The 20,084-nt window shown below is 52.2% G+C and overlaps 2 protein-coding genes across 4 annotated transcripts in view; one reads left to right on the forward strand and one right to left on the reverse strand.

Annotated features, from left to right (window-relative positions):
- The first annotated feature begins 3,316 nt into the window (after window positions 1-3,316).
- Window positions 3,317-9,749, forward strand: Ubxn6 (UBX domain protein 6). 2 transcript variants are annotated; one of them, XM_027416893.2, is made up of 11 exons: window positions 3,317-3,497; window positions 4,442-4,605; window positions 4,872-4,936; window positions 5,123-5,251; window positions 7,182-7,279; window positions 7,418-7,493; window positions 8,203-8,287; window positions 8,365-8,584; window positions 8,660-8,790; window positions 8,862-9,010; window positions 9,258-9,749. In XM_027416893.2, exons 1-11 carry the CDS (start codon window positions 3,415-3,417, stop codon window positions 9,384-9,386), a joined length of 1,329 nt encoding a protein of 442 aa, XP_027272694.2. In that variant the 5' UTR covers window positions 3,317-3,414; the 3' UTR covers window positions 9,387-9,749. The 2 variants fall into 2 exon arrangements, with proteins under 2 accessions (XP_027272694.2, XP_027272695.1); XM_027416894.2 differs by having other exon boundaries at window positions 3,363-3,497; window positions 4,446-4,605.
- A 321-nt stretch (window positions 9,750-10,070) lies between these two features.
- The window catches only part of Chaf1a (chromatin assembly factor 1 subunit A), a 30,268-nt gene continuing 20,254 nt past the window's right edge, over window positions 10,071-20,084 (reverse strand). Inside the window, exons 6-14 of one of the 2 annotated variants that reach the window (XM_027416888.2) lie at window positions 19,309-19,369; window positions 18,987-19,055; window positions 15,532-15,758; window positions 15,112-15,232; window positions 14,941-15,021; window positions 14,449-14,541; window positions 13,596-13,851; window positions 12,487-12,938; window positions 10,071-10,661 (exon numbers count right to left, since the gene is read on the reverse strand). In XM_027416888.2, the coding sequence (XP_027272689.1) occupies window positions 10,539-10,661; window positions 12,487-12,938; window positions 13,596-13,851; window positions 14,449-14,541; window positions 14,941-15,021; window positions 15,112-15,232; window positions 15,532-15,758; window positions 18,987-19,055; window positions 19,309-19,369 (1,483 nt within the window). In that variant the 3' untranslated portion in view covers window positions 10,071-10,538. Of the gene's footprint in view, window positions 10,662-12,486; window positions 12,939-13,595; window positions 13,852-14,448; window positions 14,542-14,940; window positions 15,022-15,111; window positions 15,272-15,531; window positions 15,759-18,986; window positions 19,056-19,308; window positions 19,370-20,084 lie in introns of both variants that reach the window. The other variant, XM_027416887.2, reaches the window with a different exon arrangement.

Consider the following 20,084-nt stretch of genomic DNA (forward strand, 5'->3'; position numbering starts at 1 on the left):
CGGAAACCAGTAACAAGAAGTGTTGGGGCGGGGCCTAGGGAGGGCGGGACATACACAACAGTACTGCACAGGTCATTGGAGGTTACCAGATGAAATATACCCAATCAACGTAGACGACGGATTATTGACAGCCTTCAAGAATGAAGCTCATTGGCCGCAGCTCGACCAATGGCTGATAAGAGAACAGGTTCAACGGCGCCAGTAAACTCCCGCCGACAGTAGGTAGGGGAAGGGGCGGGGCTCGAGGGAGGACCGGGCCGAGAAGGGGGCGGGGCAGATGCAATTTTAAAATTGTTTATTCTTTTGTTTATAATGTTACATATTTTTTTTATACTTATAACACTTTTATACCTAGAAATTTTATAACTTACTTATTTTTATTCTTACTTTATTGCTTGGAGACCGGATCTCATTCAGCAGCCTGACTGGCCTAGAACTCTTAAGTAGATCAGTCTGGCCTCGAAATCACAGAGATCTTCCAGCCTCTGTCTCTTGAGTCATGGGATCAGATGTGTTTGCCACCACGCTCAGTCTTATTTTTATTTCTTAACTTAAAAAAATAATCTGTGTGTGATATGTGTCGACTTGTGAGCACATGCCATCATAACATGTATAGAAGTCAAAGGACAGCTTTGTAGAGTCAGCCAGCCTTCTTACTTCACCTGAGGCTTGTGGGACAAGTAATTTATTATGTTTTTATTTTTATACGTGCCTTTTTATAAATTTAAATTTTTTTTCATTTTATGTGTATAGATGTTTTGCTTGAATGTATGCACACATGTGCATGTCTAGTGCCTGAGCAGGCCAGAAGAGGGAGATGGATCCCCTAGAATCAGAATCATAGACAATTGTGAGCTTCCATGTGGATGCTGGGAATTGAACTCAGGTCCTCTGGGAAGAGCAGCCCTTAAGTACTGTGCCATCTCTCTAGCCCTTTATACCATATCTTAGTTTTAGTCATTATTTATTTATTTAGCCAGATTTGTTATGGATACTGTGTTCTGCCTGCATGTATGCCTGCATGCCAGAAGAGGGCACCAGATCTCATTATAGCCATGTGTTTGCTCGGAATTGAACTCAGGACCTGTGGAAGAGCATCCACTGTTCTTAACCTCTGAGCCATCTTTCCAGACCCCCCTCCCTAATTGCTTTCTATTTTTATGACAGGCTCTTACTTAACCCAGGCTAGCTTCTAAATAAGCTATGTAGCTAAGGCTGACCTTGAACTGAGTGTCCTGACTCTGCCTTCCAAGTGCTTTGCCGTGCTGGGGGTGGAACCCAAGGTGTTCTGCATGTTAGGCGAGTGCTCATTTCTTTTATTTACAAAGGGTTAATTGCGCATCTACTGTATGTCCTGCCACAAACTACACAATACCATAAATGAGCAAAACCCCTTTCTCCAGCTATAAAAGAGGGTCCACAATGGATCATGTCCAACGGGGCCAGTGAAGGTTAGTGACTCCCCTATCCTGAACTGTGTCTGATCCTTGAGATTTCTGGAACTTCCGAGACAGAATCCTGACTCACGCCATAAAACAACGTTTCTGTTTTTGTATTTAGGATTCACGTACAATCTCAAAGGAGAACAGCCTAACAGAGGTGGGCTGTCTATGCTGCAGGGACCTCTCAGGACCTAAAAAATTGGCTCACTTATGCTTGTCATCCCAGGACTCAGGAGCCCAAACAGGATTATTCAGATTGTGGGAGACAAAGACCAGAGGATATCTGTGGCTTGTTGCCAGCCTACTTGCAGGTTCAGTGAGAGATCCTGTCTCCCATGAATAAACTGGAGGGTGAGGCTGCCTGTTATCCTCCTCTGGTCTCTGCACAGATAACAGACATACACATTCTCACATACTACACGTGCGCATACACTACACACACACACACACATTTTTGTTCTGTTTAAGTGACACATAATTGTCATCTCAGTGCTTGGGAGGTGGAAGCAAGAGATCAGAATTTCAAGGCCAGCCTAGGCTACATGAGGTCCTCTGTAAAACATATATATTGAGGGACTTGGTGGTGCACACCCATGATCCCAGCACTCATAAGGTGGAGACAGACAGATCTCCATGAGTTCAAGGCCAGCTTGGTCTACATAGTAGTGAAAAGCTACCTCAAAAAAAAAAAAAAAAAAAAAAAAAAAGCATCTAACTACAATTTTTTTTTTAATGGTTTTTCAAGATAGGGTTTCTCTGTGTAACAGTCCTGACTGTCCTGAAACTCACTGAGATCGAGCTGCCTCTGCCTCTCAAGTGCTAGGATTAAAGGCGTGTGCCACCACTGTCCAGCTGTTTTTATCCCCCAACAGGCTAAAAGCATCATGTCCTGGAGCCTTTACCAAGCACTTCTCAGCTGCCTTTTTCAGGGTGCTCCACTCCTGTCTCCTGTGCTTGAGCCAGAGTCCTCCACAGTTCTTATAAAATCAATGACTTCCCTGCTCTCTTTCAGTCACCACCTGGGTGTCCATCCCCTTAGCTTTGTGCATCTTGGGGTTCGATGGCTGGCAAAAACAATGAGATTTCTATCTAACAGTGAGATAGTCCCAAAGCAGCTGCCCCCAGACAGTTTCACAACAGCACAGATAAAGTCTTGCCCATTGCTACCTCAGGTACACGGTCCACTAATTGCAAACTTTAGTTGCTCCAGAGACCACAAGGCCATGTAAAATAAGGTCAGAATTACATGCACATGGCCAGGAGGTGCACGAGGGAGCAGCTGGAATCTCCAGTGAGCGTCCAGTGGCCCACTCCACTCTTTCTTTTTGATGAGTGACCATCACCAGTGAAGTGTCTGATTTTGGGGGTTTCTTGCACACAGTCATAGTGGTCCTGATGCAGATTTACATGAACACTGGTGTTCTACAATGCCTGAGCCCAGAGCATCCATCTTTTTTTGAGTATGCACACCTCACCAGATGGCAGTGTTGCAGGAGATTAAACTCAGGCTTCACACATGCTGGACCAACTAAGGCAGATCCCCAGCAGAGTAGTCCAGACCAGCTTTGACCTTGTCGTCTCCTTTCTGTGTCTTGTCCCTCCCAAGAGGTACTCCATGCTCCCATCATTCTCGTTTTTCTCGGTCGTCCGGGTTGGCTTTGAACTCTTGACTTCAAGCCTAGTTTCCGCAGTGCTGGGGACACTTAGACGCTGAGCAGTGCAAGCAATTTTCTCTTGCTCTCCCTGACTGCACGCGGCGGCCCTGCGGGAGGCGGGCCCGTCGCTCAGGCAACGCGTCCGCAGACAGGAAGGCGGCGACTGGCTCACGAGGTGCATGCGAGGCGATTGTCACGTGCGCAGGGCGGGACTTCCGGGACCGCGATATTTTCTTTCCGGTGGCTGGCCGCCTGCTCCTCCCCACCTGGGCCCTGCGCCCCCGCCCAGCGGCCCTCGCCGCCGGGCCGCTGCCGCCATGAAGAAGTTCTTCCAGGAGATCAAGGCTGACATCAAGTTCAAGAGTGCGGGGCCGGGCCAGAAGCTCACGGACTCCGCAGGGTGCGTGATGCCGGCTGGGCGGCGGGGACGGCGAAGACAATGGAGCGGGGAGGGCCGGCGGGAAGCCCGGGACCCCTCCCAGCGATGCAGAGTGGGAGCCGATGGAAGGGCGGAGTGTGCATATGGGCGTGGCCTAGGAGTGCCGGTGGTGGGCGTGGCTGTTGTACTGGGTGTGGGCGGGGCCGGTGGGCAAGGAGGTGTCGCCTGGGCCTGGATACCCACGGTGCCGGCTGGTGGGAAGGGGCGGGACGATGCTAGGAGCGGGGTTGAAGAACCCTTGGGGGCGGGGCCTGGGCGAGACCGAGGTTGAGGGCAGAAGAGCGGCTGAGAGCACACCACCTGGCAGGTGGTGTGCAGTGCAGGAAGGTTGAGGGAGGGCAGGCAGGTCTAGGAGGGGTTGAGGAGGGAGAGGTTATGGGAGGGTCTTGGAGGAGTGTGGAGGCCAGGGAACCTTACACCTGTTGATGAGTGGTTGGAGTGCATGCATCTAGCAGGGAGGAGGTGGGATGTCTTTGGGGGCCCTGGTAGCTGGGGTACTCGCAGGAGTGTTGGAGGTCCTGGAGAGTTGTGCGTACTGAGAGGGGGGTGAGGCATGGGTGCGTGGCAAGTGAGATACTGGAACTGCCCAGAAGGGGTGGGATGGAGACTGGAAACAGCTAGAGGCTACCAGAGAAGTTTGTAGGACTGGGCAGGGAAGTAGGGAATGTGGGCCCTGTGACGACCAGGGGCTGGGGTTCAGTAGGAAAAAGAGGGGCCTGCAGGCCAAGGCTGGAAGGAAGGTGGGCAAACTAGGGGGCAGCTTCCATGGTGGGAGTTGACAGAATCCTCAGGCCAGTGCCTGATAGGGGAGAGGATGGTGTCTGGAGGTCCAGTGTCTGTGATCTATGCACCTCTTTGCAAGATGGGGACGCCAGTACGCTATTCGGGTCCCCATGTCTGTCCAGACAGAAGACCCCCAAAGAAAAGTCGCCACAGCAGGCCCTCCAGCAGCCCCGCCAGGGCCCCACCGATGAGGCACAGATGGCTGCTGCTGCTGCCTTGGCTAGACTGGAACAGAAGCAGCCCCGAGCTCGGGGCCCCACATCTCAGGACTCCATCCGGAACCAGGGTGAGTTTTGTGCTCCGTGGCACCTGGGGTAAGATGGATTCAATGGGGTAAGGTCCACAGAGGACACCAGCGGTCCTTGGATGGGGACTTGGAGAAGACCAGGGACGAGGTCTCTACTCCTTGGTGCATTGGCAGGGAGAGCTACTAGCTCTTAGGCCAGTATCGCCCCTCCACCTCCCCCACCATGGAGGGTCATGGGTATGGCTGAGCCTCTGGGTTCAGGCTGGGGTCCTCACTCTATCCCCATTATACCCTCCCGCTCCCAGTGAGAAAGGAACTTCAGGCAGAAGCCACCTCCAGCAACAGCCCAGGGGCTCCCGGGACCAACTTGGTACAGTATCTTCTGGGGACTGCGCTGTGCTCTGGGGCAGTGTGCTTCCTGGGGAGGGAAAGCTTCTTGCAGAGCCTGGCATGAGCAGCACCTGTGACAGTGGGAAGACAGACCCTTGGAGGGAGGGGTGACAGCTGTGGGCCTGTATGTCCAACTGCAAGAGCCTCCTATCCTGTCTGTCTTCAGGCACCTGAACCCAAAGAGGAAATCTCTCCCCACCTGGCAGTGCCTGGTGTATACTTCATCTGCCCGCTCACAGGTGTCACCTTGAGGAGGGATCAACGGGATGCCCACATCAAGGAGGCCATCCTGTCGGTGAGTGGCCTGTGCTCCAGCATCAGGCCTGAACCACTGGACACATGGTACCACAGATGCTCATCAAGCCTAGTGTCTTAGTAGCTATTCTATTGATGAGAGACATTGTGAAGAGACACAATGACCAAGGCAACTCTTAAAAAGGAAAGCATTTGCCGGGCAGTGGTGGTGCACACCTTTAATGCCAGCACTCGGGAGGCAGACGCAGGCAGATCTCTATGAGTTCGAGACCAGCCTGGTCTACAAGAGCTACTTCCAGGACAGCCTCCAAAGCCACAGAGAAACGCTGTCTCGAAAAAGCAAAGCAAAAAAAAAAAGTCCATTTAATTGGACTGGCTTACAGGTTCAGAGGCTTGGTCATTGAGTGTGGTGGCAGGTAGGCATAGTGCTCGAGAAGTAGCTGAGCATTACAGATCGTGATATGCATGAAGAGAGAGATCAAGAGATAGGGCCTAGGGCTGGAGAGATGACTCAGAGGTTAAGAGTGCTGGCTGCTCTTCCAGAGGTCCTGAGTTTCAATTCCCAGCAACCATATGGTGGCTCACAGCCATCTGTAATGAGATCTGGTGCCTTCTTCTGGTGTGCAAGCATGCATGCAGATAACTGTATACATAATAAATAAATAAAATCTTAAAAAACAAAAAAGATAGGGCCTACCATGACCCCCCCACCCAGGGTTTTCTCTGTAGCCCTGGCACTCAATTTGTATACCAGGCTGGACTCCAACTCAGAGATCTTCTGCCTCCTGAGTGCTCAAAGGTGTGCACTACCATCGATGCAAGGGCTTTTTAAACCTCAAAACCCACCTGGTCTATAAGAGCTAGTTCCAGGACAGCCTCCAAAGCCACAGAGAAACCTTGTCTGGAAACAAACAAACAAACAAACAAAAAAAACCCCTCAAAACCCACTCCCAGAAACACACTTCCTCCAACAGGACCACACCTCCTAATCCTTCTGATCCTTTCAAATAGTGCTACTCCCTGGTGACTAAGCCTTCAAATACATGTGCCTGTGGGCGCCATTTTTATTTAAACTACTGCACCTGGCAAGTTCTCTAATGGCCTAGGAGTGGACCCTGTGTTTTTGCCCCATCTGCAAATGAGGCATAGAAGACTCAGAAAGTAGAAGAAAGTCAGATGTGGCAGTCATTCCTTGTTGTCCTTTAACTAAGGAGGCTGAGGCAGGAGGATTTCGAATGTTGGGCCAGCCTCTCACACCTGCAACCAGCTTTGACAATACCTGGTAGCTGCAGGTGTGCATTTCTGTCCTGAACTGTAGTGCCAGGAGTCTAGCACAAGATATGTTGGGCTAAATCCGGGTTGGGAAGGCTGGTCCCTCATGGAGGCTCCATACTTGCCTTCCCCAGCAGCTAGAGGCCTCACATCCCTTGGCTTGTGGCTTCATATTCCTGGGAGCTGTCAGACTTTCCCCGTTTGTGGGTCTTCAGACCATAGCTCATGATTAGCAACCCCAAAACTTCCTTACCTGAATATTCCTGGGTTCCAGCATCATACTGGCCATTCAGATTTGCTGATGGTTAATGGCAGGCTTGTGTCCCTCTCTGCTCCCTGACACCCACTGTAGCCACCATGGTCCTGGCTTCTCACAGCATGTGGGAGTTACATGACACGCAGCTATGGTGACCTCAGCCAGGCCCTATGGTTCACAAGGCACAGCTGTATGGCCACAAGAGCCCCAGACACCTGAAGGGACGTATGGTCTCTTTTTCCTGCTGGGCTGTTTCCCCATCGTAGAAGAGGCACAAGTGGCCTCCACTGAAGGCATGTTCCTTGCCCTCTATCAAGCACTCATGGTTAGCCTTAGTTTTTACACACCACAGTGGCCTGAGAGCTCATGGCTGTGGCTGTTGCCCCTCTGCCCATTCCCCTGCAGTCTTGCAGGGTCCTCAGTACACCCTCCTCTCCCCCAGCACTTCTCCACAGACCCCGTAGCTGCCTCCATCATGAAGATACATACGTTCAACAGAGACCGGGACCGAGTGAAGCTGGGAGTGGACACCATCGCCAAGTGAGCCCAAGGGGCCAGAGCATTGGGGGCCGTACTCCCTGTGCTGTGGGCACGAGGTGCACTCTGGCTGGGTGAGGCCCAAGGGTGGAAGAAGAATGAAGTCAGGTGATCACCTGCCTGTGCCTCTGCCCCACACAGATACCTGGACAACATTCATTTGCACCCAGAGGAGGAAAAGTACCAGAAAATCAAACTGCAGAATAAGGTGTTCCAGGTACGCTGCAGCCACAGGCTGTTCTGGGGTCACCGGGCATAGGGTCGGCTTGCTTGGATTTTGTCTGTGATGATTTTACTTTTGCTGAGACCCGACATCAGTGTGTAGTCCAACCTAACCTAGTACTGAGGGGAAATGCTCCTGCCTCAGCTTCCAAAGCAGCAGGATGCATACATGCAGTACACCACCCATCCTTCTTCTCATACATGTATTTAACTTACATGTGAGTGCATGAGCCATAGCATGGGTGTAAACAGAATCTGTGGGAGTTAGCTCTCTCCTGCTACTAAATGGGTCCTGGTATCATACTTAACCTAGCTACCTCACCAGCCCAGACTGTATTTTTTGAGTATAGGATCTTGATTTGCAAGACCACAAACATGTTGCGTCTATGATTGAAATTTACTGGGATTGGGGACCTGGATCCTGGGAATGGCATCTCTTCAATTTCAATACCCTGAGAAGTCACCCTGTGACATTTGTCCTACAAATTCAGACATGAGGCTTATGGGTGCAGCCACCCCAGCCTGTGCCCACAGCAGTGTCTTAACTCTAGCCACAAGCCATGATGGCTGATGTCATCCCTAGATGGTATCAAGAAAAGCTCATCAGCTGTGGGTCTTCAGCCAGGTGCCAGCTTGGTATCAATTCCAGTGGTACAAGGGGTCGTGGCCCTATGGCCTGAGTGACGTGTGTGCCTTGTCCCCAGGAGCGCATCAACTGCCTGGAGGGTACCCATGAGTTCTTCGAAGCCATCGGCTTCAAGAAGATGACACTGCCAGTACCAGATCAGGGTGAGAGGGCGGCCAGGCAGGTGGGAGGGGGCAGGGGCGATGTACAGGACATGGGGACAGCTGTGACACCCCTGCAGAAGGTTCTGAGGAGTTCTATGTGCTGGGTGAGGCCACACGAGCACAGCCGCAGAGCCTGGAGCAGCACAAGCAGCAGCTGCTTAGTGCAGAGCCAGTGCGAGCCATGCTGGACCGGCAGCGCCGAGTCTTCCGACCCTCAGCCCTGGCCTCACACTTTGAGCTCCCCGCCGACTTCTTCAGCCTCACAGCAGAGGAGGTGAAACGCGAGCAAAGGCTCAGGTAGGCCCACATGAGGAGGGGGTGAGGGGGGCAGTTCCTGGGGCGGCAGCCTGATCATGCTTGACCCTATGGCAGAACTGAGGCCGTGGAGCGGCTGAGCTCACTAAGGACCAAGGCCATGCGCGAAAAGGAGGAGCAGCGGGAGCTGCGCAAGTACACCTATGCCCTACTGCGTGTGCGCCTGCCCGATGGCTGCTTGCTGCAGGGTGCGTGGCCTCCAGCCCAGGGTGGGTAGTGGGATGGCTGCACCATCTAGCTCATGCTTGCTACTTCACAGGGACCTTCTATGCCCGGGAGCGGCTGCCTGTGCTCTTCCAGTTTGTGCGCGAAGCATTGCAGAATGACTGGCTGCCCTTTGAGCTGAGGGCCTCAGGTGGACAGAGGCTGGTGGAGGACGAGGCCCTGGCCCTGAACGAGTGTGGACTGGTGAGCTGGGGTTGTGCACCGCAGGTTCCAGGATCACCTTCCCACCACTGGGGGCTTGTACTGTCTCAATGCCTTGGTTTCCCTCCTATAAGATGGGGAGGTGACCTCTCAAGAGCTGACTCCAGGGATCTGTATGGAGAAGGTGGCATGGGGATAGGCTACCTGTCTGAGGGTAGTCTGATTTAACAACAGCCATCACAGGGCTGGGGATGGTGGCATAATGAGTGACATTCTGCCTGCCCTGCAGGTACCCTCTGCCCTGCTGACCTTCTCCTGGGATGCTTCAGTGTTGGAGGACATGAGGGCTGCAGGAGCCGAGCCAGCCACATGTGTGTTGAGGCCTGAGCTGCTTGCAGCCATCGAGCAGCTCTCCTGAATAAAAGCAGGCTCGGCCCAGCATGCGCTGTGTCATACCGTCCCCCAAACCCATTCCTTACCCTGAGTCCCCACCAAATAGAAGGGACACTAGTAGCAGTAGAGTTGGGAACAGGGTCCCATCTCAAGAACTGAGTCACCTGGGCTGCAGGGACAGGTCTGCCCCTTCCTGAAGAGTGTGGAGCCTCTGGGAGCCCAGCACAGGTGGCAGAGCGGGTCTGCAGCATGGGCACAGGCCTCACAGACTATGGATGGAAGCAGCCTGCCCCATACCTGTGCTGGAGACAGCAGAAAGCAGGTGCCTTGCAGCATGGAACTGTAATTCCTAAGTTATGAACCCAAATAAACAGGCTATTTAAACCCAGCCTCCTGGTGTCTTCATCAAAGCCACACAAGGCAGCAACCATGACAGTGGAAATCCTACAGCAAACCAGGTCCAGGCTAAGCAGACTCTTGAGGCGCTGGTAGAACAAGGGCATCAGCAAAGTGCACATGCTGGGGATTGGGGCAGAACAGGCCAGGCATGGCACTTCCCTTGGGGAAGATGACACTAGGGGCCCCCTTTCAAGGGACACATTCATCTTGCTGGGGACATCCTAACCATGCTCTGGCTGGGCCCATGACCTTTGCAGGGTACAAGTGGAAGGACACACCAGTGTAACATGATAGTCATGACAAGACAGGCTCAGGTAGAGTATGTTTATACACGTTCATGTTTGCCCAGGGCCTGCATAGCAGCCTCAGTGTCCCTGGTACAATTCATTAGCAGGTGTTTGACCACAGCAGGCACCTGTCAATCAGCTGTCGATAATGCTTAACTAAGAAGGGTAGATCAGCACATAGCCCTGGGGGCTTTACAGTCTGGAAGTAACTGCTCAGGCCTCCTCTAGACTCCACACCCTGGGGTGTCGGACAAAGTGCTCTTTACATGGGAGTCAGCAGGAGGCGAGTCTGGTGGTGGCTGCTCAAGTGCCACATAGCAGGCTGTTGCTAGTGCCCATCCCCACCTCCCTCAGCAGCTCTACAAGGCTGAGGGGAGGCATGGCCACCACTGCCCAGGCCATGCCATATACCAGCCTTGCACTCCAGGCGCCTGCACTCCACTCCCTGCAGCCCAGGTCACTTTTCCCCAGGAGTTTCAACTTGACATCTGTCATTTGCAAGGTGTGGGTGCAGGCATGGGAGCCTCTGACACATCCACGATCACACAGTCTGTATCGTCATCCTCGTCCTCTTCTGTGTCTACCTGGAAGCCATCCATGTCCCCAGAGCCAACCTGCACAAAATACAGCCTGTCAGCATCTTGACCATCCACTCCCCAACAAAATGGCTTGGGGCCTATGGCTACAAGCACTCTGCTAAGGTGAGCCACACACCCGTCTAAAAGCTGCCAACAGCAGCATCCCAGAGCAACCTGAGTGGCTTGGCTTCTCAACTTTGGTTTCAAAGAACCAATGGAACACCTACTCTCTTGGCATTTCTTTCTCCTGGTGGCTAAGACTTGGAGCTTCCTGCAGCTGTGAGGATCCCTGGCCAGTTCATGGGCTTCTGGGGAAAAGACAGATGTAGCCAGGTTGACCCCACATGGTGAGGAAACAGCCCACTGGCCTTTGACAGGGGGAAGGCAGCTGCTTCTCTACAAGTCTGAATGCCTCTTGTACAGATGTCTGCCTACATCCATGCATGGTATTGTGTAGACTGAGGCAGGAGGATAAAGAGTTGAAGGTAGCCTGGGTTGCTCAGTGGCTAAGAGCCCTGGCTCCTCTAGCAAGGGACGTGAATTGGTTCCCAGCACCCATATGGCTGTTCGCAAATGCTTTTAACCCCAGCTGCAGATAGATCATCTGATGTCCTCTGGGAGATTCTATGGATACTGTGCTCACATGCAGACCTACCCACAAAAACATGATAAATCCTTAAAACAGGGAAAACCAAGTCTCAAAGACTGGGGCACTCTGGGCCCAGTGATGCACAGTAGTCTGATGTGATCACAGCTCCAGCTAAAAGCTGAACTACTCTGCATTCTAAATGACTGAACACAGAACATTCAAGAGCATAGCTGCCCCTCCCCAAGGTGGCCAGACACCTGGGAAGGCTGGACTTCCTTCCACTCCTTACAAGCAGATCTAGCGAGTCTGATGGAACACTGGGCTGCTAAAGAACAGACCCAGGCAGTCTAGGGCACTGTGTGAGCACCATGCTGGGTCTGTGCCTTCTGGAGGCAACACTTTCAGTCACAAAATACAAAAGCCCACCATTGTGCTCTGTGGGGTTCCTCAGGGCTAAGGCTGACAGCAAAGTGTGCCTTTGAGCCTTGCTCCCTGTTCATGTGGGGTACGGCAAAGATCATTAAGAGAAGGACAAGAAGAGTGTCCATACACAGTGGTAGCCAGTGTCAGGCAACACTTAGAGCCCGTGCCCTCTAACATCGCAGAAGAGGACCTGAGATGTCAACATGTAGTGAGTGAGCTAGATTTCTAGTGACAGAAAGGACACCTCAAAGAAAAACAAACAAACAACAAAAAACGCTGACACTGCTTCAGTGGGCAGGGCTCTGATGCTCTATCACACGCTTGCCCATGTAGCTCAGGAGATGGTGCTTCACCTATCCATGTGCACAAAGTACCATTCAGAGTTAGAAGGAGTTATCAAGCAAGAATGAACTAAACATAGCAGGCCAAGGGATTACTTGTTGTGTGACCCTGATTATGACATTTGGGGACATGGACAGACACATGGCTGCTAGTGTGGGAGGGCAAGTGGGACACAGGCTGTGACCTGTGATGGAATCATAACGGCTGGGTCACTAAAAATCAACAACTCAGCCAACTGTGGCGGCCTCTGGGTGACTTCACCATGAGGAGTAAGATGTAGCAGTAGAGGCAACTGCTGTGCAAATGCAATCATCCGCTCAGTGCTACTGCAACTCTGCAGCTATTGTAGAAGGGCAGCAAGATGGCCCAGTGGGTAAAGGTGATTGCTGCACAAGCCTGGCAACCCAAGTTCCACCCCCAAAACCCACATGAAGGTGGGAGGGAACCAGCGCCACAAAGCTCTCCTCTAGACACAGGTGAACAAGGCCCATGCCCTCTGTAGCTCACCTGTCCATCGTACCGCCTTTTCTTCATGAACTGTGTAATGCACATGGTGGCTGCTGGCTTCCGCTTGATTGGCATGGGTGTGCCCTGGCCAGGCACCTCGGTGGAAGCATTGCCATTGTCTTCCCTGGGTGTTGAGGGCACAGCGGTGACGTAGGTCCACTGGCAGGGCACAGGCAGACACTCCTGGCCGAAGCGCCTGAGCACTTGTGGGTGCACATACCAGCACATACGGAAGTCAGGCCGCTTCTCATAGGCCGAGTTCTCAGAGATGAGGCGCTTCAGCCTGGCCTTGGATGGCACGACCACAGTATCTTCTGAGTTAGGTGTCTGTGGGTGTGAAGTGGCGTTTGTGGGGCTCAGCAGGCCACGGCGGCATCGCTCTTGGAATTCTCGGATGATCACCTTGCTTCCATTCACGTTGCCATGCAACAGCGGTAGCAGCTGGGCCAGGACTGTGGGATGAGACAGGTTAGAGATGAAGCCTTGAGAGGGCCCCAACCAAGGGACACTTCAAAGAAAGCCACTAAGGGTGGTTAAGACTGGCCAAGCCACATGCCTGCTCGCCGTTGGCACTGCCATGTGGTTAGCTGTGTGTGTCCTCATAGACCTCCTGAGTGGCCACTACTCTCTCTGATTCACATGTGTCCCACCCAGGGTGACACAGACAGAGAGAGTAGCACAGTCCAGGTCTCAATTCTGACTTAACGTTCTGCTGTGTGACCTACTTTAGTAATCACCAAGGAGCCAGGCCTGGGCTGCAATCAAATGACTCAAGAGGCGGAGTCAAGACCACCGTGAGTTCAAGAACACTTCACAACCTATCTGGGTCACAATGCAAGACACTGACTCAAAATTTTTTTTTTAAGTTAAAACAGTCATGGATAGCAAGACAGGTGTGGCTCAATGGTGAGCACTTGGCAGGCACATGTGAACGCTGTGTTTTGTACCCTGTGCCAAAATTTAAAAGGGCAAGCTGCTACACAGATGAGCAGAAGGCCCTGCTAGTTGTGCATGCAGATGGTTGTTCACACACAGGTTCTGGAGACTTGAGACCTCCACAAGGACACCCTGAGAAGTGCTGTGCCCAGACAGACTGGCACCCCACTTACTATGCTGGTTCCTCTTCTCCCAACTGGAGGCCTTGGGCTCTGGCTCTTCAGGGGGTGCTGCATCCAGCAGGCACGCAGTGAACTGCTGCAGCAGCTTCAAGTCGGAGCTTGCGCAGTTGGCCGCCTCAGCCGCCCATACACATCCCACTTGCACAGGCTGCAGTACACGGAACCGCTTGCCCTTGGCTAGGAGCTCATCCCACTCCTTGGCCTTCAGCCTCTGGCGCACTTTGTGGTTCTCGGGGTCCGAACATTCCTGGCAGGACAGGGAGCAGACCCTTGTTTAATACCCATGCTCTCTGGCAACTCAGCACTGGCACTGAGCTACTGAGAGCCAGTGCCAGGCCCTGTGAGGAGGCAGTAGTAAAGGGCAATGCCAGGGGGGTCAGTTCACTCCAAGTTGTGTGACAAGTCTGGTTATTTCGGTGGCTTTGCTTGTCTAGCCTCAGGGCTTCTATGACCTAGTTAACAGGTGGTCAAATTGCCAACCCCAGAGCAAACACTCTGCCAAACAGGACCTGAGCGGCCCATGACAACATGGCCAAATTCGAGAAGGCACAGTCAGCCTGACCCCAGCCACACTATTCAGGCTTTTTAAAACTGCAACCAGGAGCTCTGGGCTTAAGGATACCACTCAAAGTCTCCATGGCCTCTTATGGGAGTGTGCAGGGGAGGACAGGGACCTTCTGGAGCTGTGGGGCAGCCTGTGCTTTCCTTAGGGGGTTCGTTAGAACTCTAGTTGAAGGTGGGATTCGTAGGCCAGGCTGCATGCCAATCACCTGCTCCCTGAAACCCAAGCCACAGCAGCTGATCACCCCAATACCTCACAACAAGCCCGGGCAGGGGCCCTCACCTCAGTCACGTCTTCATCCTCAGACAGGTACCCATGGGGCACAAAGAAGCCATCGTCCTCGTCCTCATCTTCCCCCACATCATCATCCTCGTCCTCGAAGAAAAAGAGAAGAGCTCACACATAGAGAACACAGACACCCAGGCAGGCACTGATGGGCTTGCAGAGCCTAAGGGCCAGCACTGGCCTCACATGTGCCCTAGCACCAAAGTGCATCTGGGCACAACTGCATCCGGTCAGCAGGACCCCATTAGGTCACAGGAGTCTGGGGAGCCAGGAGGAAATGAATAGATGTAGGCAGAGGAAGAAGGAACTGGTAGGGCCCAGTGTGGCTCCAATCCTCTGTCCATAAGATGGGAAAGCTGAGGCAGTAAGCACTCACCAAGTCCAAGCAGGACCATAACTTCAGATCCCCAGTCTGCCCCACATCAAACAACTGCACAGTGGCTCCTGCAGCTGGTGCGGAGGCCACTCGTCCCCACTGGGGTTACTCACCCCCTCACTGTGGGACAAGGACTCCCCAGGTTCCTCCTCTTCCCACTCTTCGTCACTGTCCACCTCATAGTCAAGAAGGTTCTGGAGGGAGAATGTGCATGAGCATCATGGCAAAGTAGCACAGAAAAGTCGTCCCCCCCAAGGGATAGGGACCCCAACCCCAGAGCTCACCTTGTCCTGGGCCCAGGGGTCACGGGGGCGGATGACCACCGTCTTCTTGTTCCATGTCCCCCAGTATGCTGGCCGGTGGTTCTCTGAAAACTGCAGGAGCTTCATGCGGCCAAACCTCCTCCTGTCAGGCACACCATCCACCTTGCTCTCCACAATGACCCTGGGTGGTCAGACTGTGCTTGGCACTGTGCCCATGGCTGGCTGCCATGTGACCTGCCTATCCAGGAACTGCTCAGGACTGCCCTTACTGTTGCACCCAGGACACAGGAGGTGCCACACTGTGCTCCAGAGGCCCCCTGTAACACACTCTAGCAACCAAGAAAGACACCCAGGGAGATGGTAACTCCAGGGGGTCAGCAGCAACGGGCAGCATGGGGCCACCTTCCAGGTTCTGCTGTGGCCTAGTATGCCAGGTCTCACCTGTCCATGATGTTGGTGTTGCGGCTGCACACCTGGGTGGGTCCAGACCTCAGGGGCAGCCGGCCTTTCAGGTCACTGAGGAAGGAGCTGGCCCCACTCTGCTGCTGTAGAAGTTGGTCCAGCCGATCACAAAGGTCCTGGTCCAAGGTAGCCCGGCACCGTGGAGCCAGCACCATGTGTTCTTTGATTTCAAAGGGGGCAAACTTACCACAGGAGCCGGCCAGGGTCTGCAATAGTAACAACCCAATGCAATGCTGCCAGGTGAATACACCATGGGAAGTCCAAGTCCTGTGCTAGCCCAGGTGCACTCATGTAGGTACTGCCACTTGGTGGCCATAGAGCTAGGGTGGCCAAAGGGAGCTGCTTGGGTGTTGGAAGACTTAGCAGTCTTCCTTTGCAGTGATGGGGATGGATCTTAAACAAGGCCAATTCTACCTCGTTGGCCCTTTAACCCCACCTATGGAGACACAGCCTTTCTGTAGCCCGATTGGTGTCAAACTCACAACTCTCACCTCAGCCTACTGAGATGACAAACATGTGCCGATGTCTGGCCTCCATATTCTGTTTTTTTTTTTTTATTTATTTAGGGGCTGGAGAGATGGTTTAGCAGTTAAGACCACTGGCTGCTCTTCCAGAGGACCCAGGTTCAAATCCCAGTACCAACATGGCAGATCACAACTGTCTGAAACTCCAGTTCCACGGGATGCTGTCCTTGTGTTCTCTGTGGACACTGCATGCATGTGGTGCTGGCAAAACTTCCAAATACATAAAACAAAAGTCCACACAACGTCTCCATTCATTTTGTTATGTGAGTTTATACATGCCTTGCAAGGTGTCTTCCCTGATCCTACCTTCCAGATCTTAATCATGGTGAGGGCCTTTTGACCCCCAACTTTTGTCAAAGTCACTGAGTTCTAGAAAATCATTTTTGTTTGTTTTATTTATTTGTATTTCATTTATGAGTGCTCTGCATACCAGAAGAGAGTATTAATTAGATCCTATTAAAGATGGTTGTGAGCCACCATGTATGTGGTTGCTGGGAATTAAACTTAGGACCTCTGGAGGGGTATGTTCTTAACCACTTAGCCATCTCATTAGCCCCAGAAAACCAGTTTTAATGTGTGAACCTGGGTGACTAGGATGACCAGGATGAATGGATGAGACCAGAGACAAGCAGCAGCTCGGGCTTCAGGGAGAGCTCAGAGCCACCTCCTTTTTCTGAAAATGCTGGGAATTGGGACTGTGACCCAATGGACAGGTTCATCAAAAGTCTCACAATGGCCAGCAGTGGTGGTGCACGCCTTTAATCCCAGCACTCAGGAGACAGGAGGCAGGTGGATCTCTGTGAGTTTAAGGCCAGCCTGGTCTACAGAATGAGTTCCAAAACAGCCAGGGTTGTTACATGGGGAAAACCTGCCTCAACCCCTCATCCCCTCCCAATCCCTCCCCCCCCCACACACACAAATAATAGTCTCACAGTGAAAACACAAGAGTCCCCAACTGGGTCCCTATTCAGCTATGTGGCCCAGTAGCTGGACTGGTTACCCCACCATTGGCTGTGAATTCAAAGTTCTCTGAATGCCACTGTCAGCCTACACCAGGGCTGCACTTGTGCAGGGCCAGTCTGCTTAGGCGGCGGAGAGTCTGAGAATTCCTAAAAACCATGCCACCCAAGTCAGGCCTTGGGACCTTATGCAGGGCAGCCAGGCCCCAGTGTGTCCCAGCACTCCCTGAGACTTCCCAAAGTCTTGAGGCAGAGAATTAGCAGCTGTTTTTATGGGGCCAGGAGCTTCTTGTAACATTAGGAAGACAGGAGACAGTCACAGCCCAGCTGGGCACCAAGGATCCCAGTGCTCCAAACAAGCTAATGGCTGGACCACTGGGCAGAATGAAGATCCTAATATGCTAAGAAGGGCCAGCAGGTTGGCTCAGCAGGTGAAGAGCTCATCACCCATGCCTAGCGAGAGGTAAGAACCTGTCTTTGGTGGGTGGAGAAAAACAATTACAAAAAGTTGTCCTCTGACTTCTGTCTATGTACACACACATACAATAATAATAAAATAATAAAGAAAAAGACAAAGCAGGGCCCAACAAAATGACATGGAGGATGAAGTTCTTCCTGCCAAACATGATGACCGGAGTTCAATCCCTGAGTGCCGCAGTGGGACTGATTTCTTTAAGTTGTGTTCTTAGCTCCACATGTGAGTGATGACATGTGCACTTACACTCTTACCCAATAATCATAAACCAAGCTAGAGGACATGGCTCATAGGTTAAGTGTGTATGCTGCTTTGTAGAGGACCTGAGTCTGGATGCCACATCACATAGCTCATAACCTCAACCCTCCCTAATTAGAGCAGAGTCAAAGCCACAGACCATAAGATTTTTTCCAAGCAAAAATCAAAACAATAGCCAGCAGAACAAGAAGGAACAAAGCCCAGGAGATGGTAAGCCACTGTAACACAGTGCAGGCTGCAAGCAGGGCCATCCCTGGGAGACCCTGAGCTCTTCCACAGCCTTGCTATCTATCATAAGGTGAGCAGGTTTTGTTACTGTCTCTGGCCAAGAGCCAATTGGCTGAAGCTGAGCCAAGCCTCCCAGTTCCCAGGTTAATTAGCTGGGGATTTGATAGAGGAACAAGAGCAGACTCACATCTGGATACAGGATGATCCACTGAACTGACAACAGCATGACAAGCCTGTTACCCACAAACTAAGGTAAAAGAGCAGCTGCCATGCATGGCAAGGTAGGAGGGGCCACCTTCAGCCTCAGTTCCCACAGGGTGCGAGCTGGCCAGGGTCACCACAGCTTTGGTCATTTCCAAGCAAGGTCATTTCCAAGTAGCCTCAGGAAATTGCCAGTGGATCTTACAGCACTATGCTGTCTCACGCTGACTAAGATGATACATTGCATGCAAATGTAAGACCATGAACAGCCCCTGGCATGTACCCAGTCCTGAAATCCCAGCAGTTGGGTGAGGGCTAAAGAGAATGGTGAGTTCAAGATTAGCCCAGCCTACATAGCAACTCTAGCATGGCCTGGGAAATGACACTCAACTAGATTTTAACATGCCAGAGCCAGTGTCTCAAACACCCAAGCCACTGTGAGACCAGTGCCTGAGCAGCAGACGCCACACTGTGTCAAGAGAAGGAACCTGAGAGTGGGCAATGAGGGGAGCTGGCTGGGTGAAAGGTCAGCATCAGGACACCCACCTCTCTGGCACCCTGAGCCTCTCAGTACCTAGGGCCTCGATGTCAGCCACAGGTTAGTTCCAACCAGTCTAGGCAATTAATTAGACAGGCTCCGAGAGATGGTCTCAACAAAAGGTGAATGGGGATAAACTCATACAACTAGAAATAAATTCGAATTGGAAAACATGGTGGAGAACAACAGAAGACACATTTGGATTGCTTATGAGCTCAGTCGGCTACTCCAGGAGCTGAGGTGGTGCTCACCTTGGGGGCCTGTGGAGTCTTTGGCTTCTGGAAGAACCTGGTGATCTCTGCCTTCTCTGCCTTAATGCGCTGTGGTGGGGAGGGGACAGGACAGCACAGTTATCCCACAGCACTCTGGGAAGGCAATATTGTGCCTGCAAGTTCTCAAAACCCTCAAGGCATCTACCCATTGAGGAACCAGTGCTGATGGCAACAGAGGGAGGCAAGGTGGGATCTGAGAAGTGGGTGCACAGTCCCCATGGGGCCCACTGCCAACACTGAAACACAGAAAGCACCCCGATGCTGCAGTGTCCTAGAGGGGCAGGGCGGGCAGCCAGGCTACCTTCTCTTCTTCCCGTAACCGCTTCTCTTCCTCTTTCTTCCTTTTTTCCTCCAGTTTAGCCCTGGGAGAAGGAGACATGAGCTGTGTGAGCGCAGAAGCCAGCCACCCCCCACCCCCACCCTACCCCCCCATACTGTGACAAGGCTGTGGCCCTGGGACTAATAAAGCAAAATGAACAACATCACAAAATTCTTTTCTTTGTTTCTGAGACAGTCTTGCTAGGTAACCCCAGATTGGCAACAGCAATCCCCCTGCCTCAGCCTGAGTGCTGGCATTACAGGTATCTCCATATAAAATTATTATTTTGAGGGGCTGGACAGATGGCTCAGAGGTTAAGAGCATTGACCTCTTTCAGAGTTCAATTCCCAGGAACCACATGGTGACTCACGACCATCCATAATGAAGTCTGGTGCCACCTTCTGGCATTCAGGTGTTCTGGCAGGCAGAACACTGAACACATAATAAACCAATCAATCAGCCAGGCGGTTGTGGCACACACCTTTAATCCCAGCACTCGAGATGCAGAGGCAGGTGGATCTCTGAGTTCAAGACCAGCCTGGTCTACAAGAGGTAGTTCCAGGACAACCCCCAAAGCCACAGAGAAACCCTGTCTCAAAAAACAAAAAACAAAACAAAAAAACCAATCAATCTTTTAAATTATTTTGAAGGGGTCTCATTACATAGACAAAGCTGACCTGCAACTCACAGAATCTCCCAGCACAGGTGCAGATTAAAGTCAGCACCACATCACTTATCAATATAAAGTTCTTGATGGT

This window comes from Cricetulus griseus, chromosome 5 (assembly GCF_003668045.3).
Source record: "Cricetulus griseus strain 17A/GY chromosome 5, alternate assembly CriGri-PICRH-1.0, whole genome shotgun sequence".
Classification (NCBI taxonomy): domain Eukaryota; kingdom Metazoa; phylum Chordata; class Mammalia; order Rodentia; family Cricetidae; genus Cricetulus; species Cricetulus griseus.

Bases quoted from the DNA above. Each gene is read 5' to 3' on its own strand.
- Ubxn6 (XM_027416893.2), top strand. From the start codon at position 3,415: ATGAAGAAGTTCTTCCAGGAGATCAAGGCTGACATCAAGTTCAAGAGT. The intron at 3,498-4,441 runs GTGCGTGATGCC...ATGTCTGTCCAG, and splicing joins AAGCTCACGGACTCCGCAGG to ACAGAAGACCCCCAAAGAAA. The intron at 8,288-8,364 runs GTGAGAGGGCGG...ACACCCCTGCAG, and splicing joins ACTGCCAGTACCAGATCAGG to AAGGTTCTGAGGAGTTCTAT.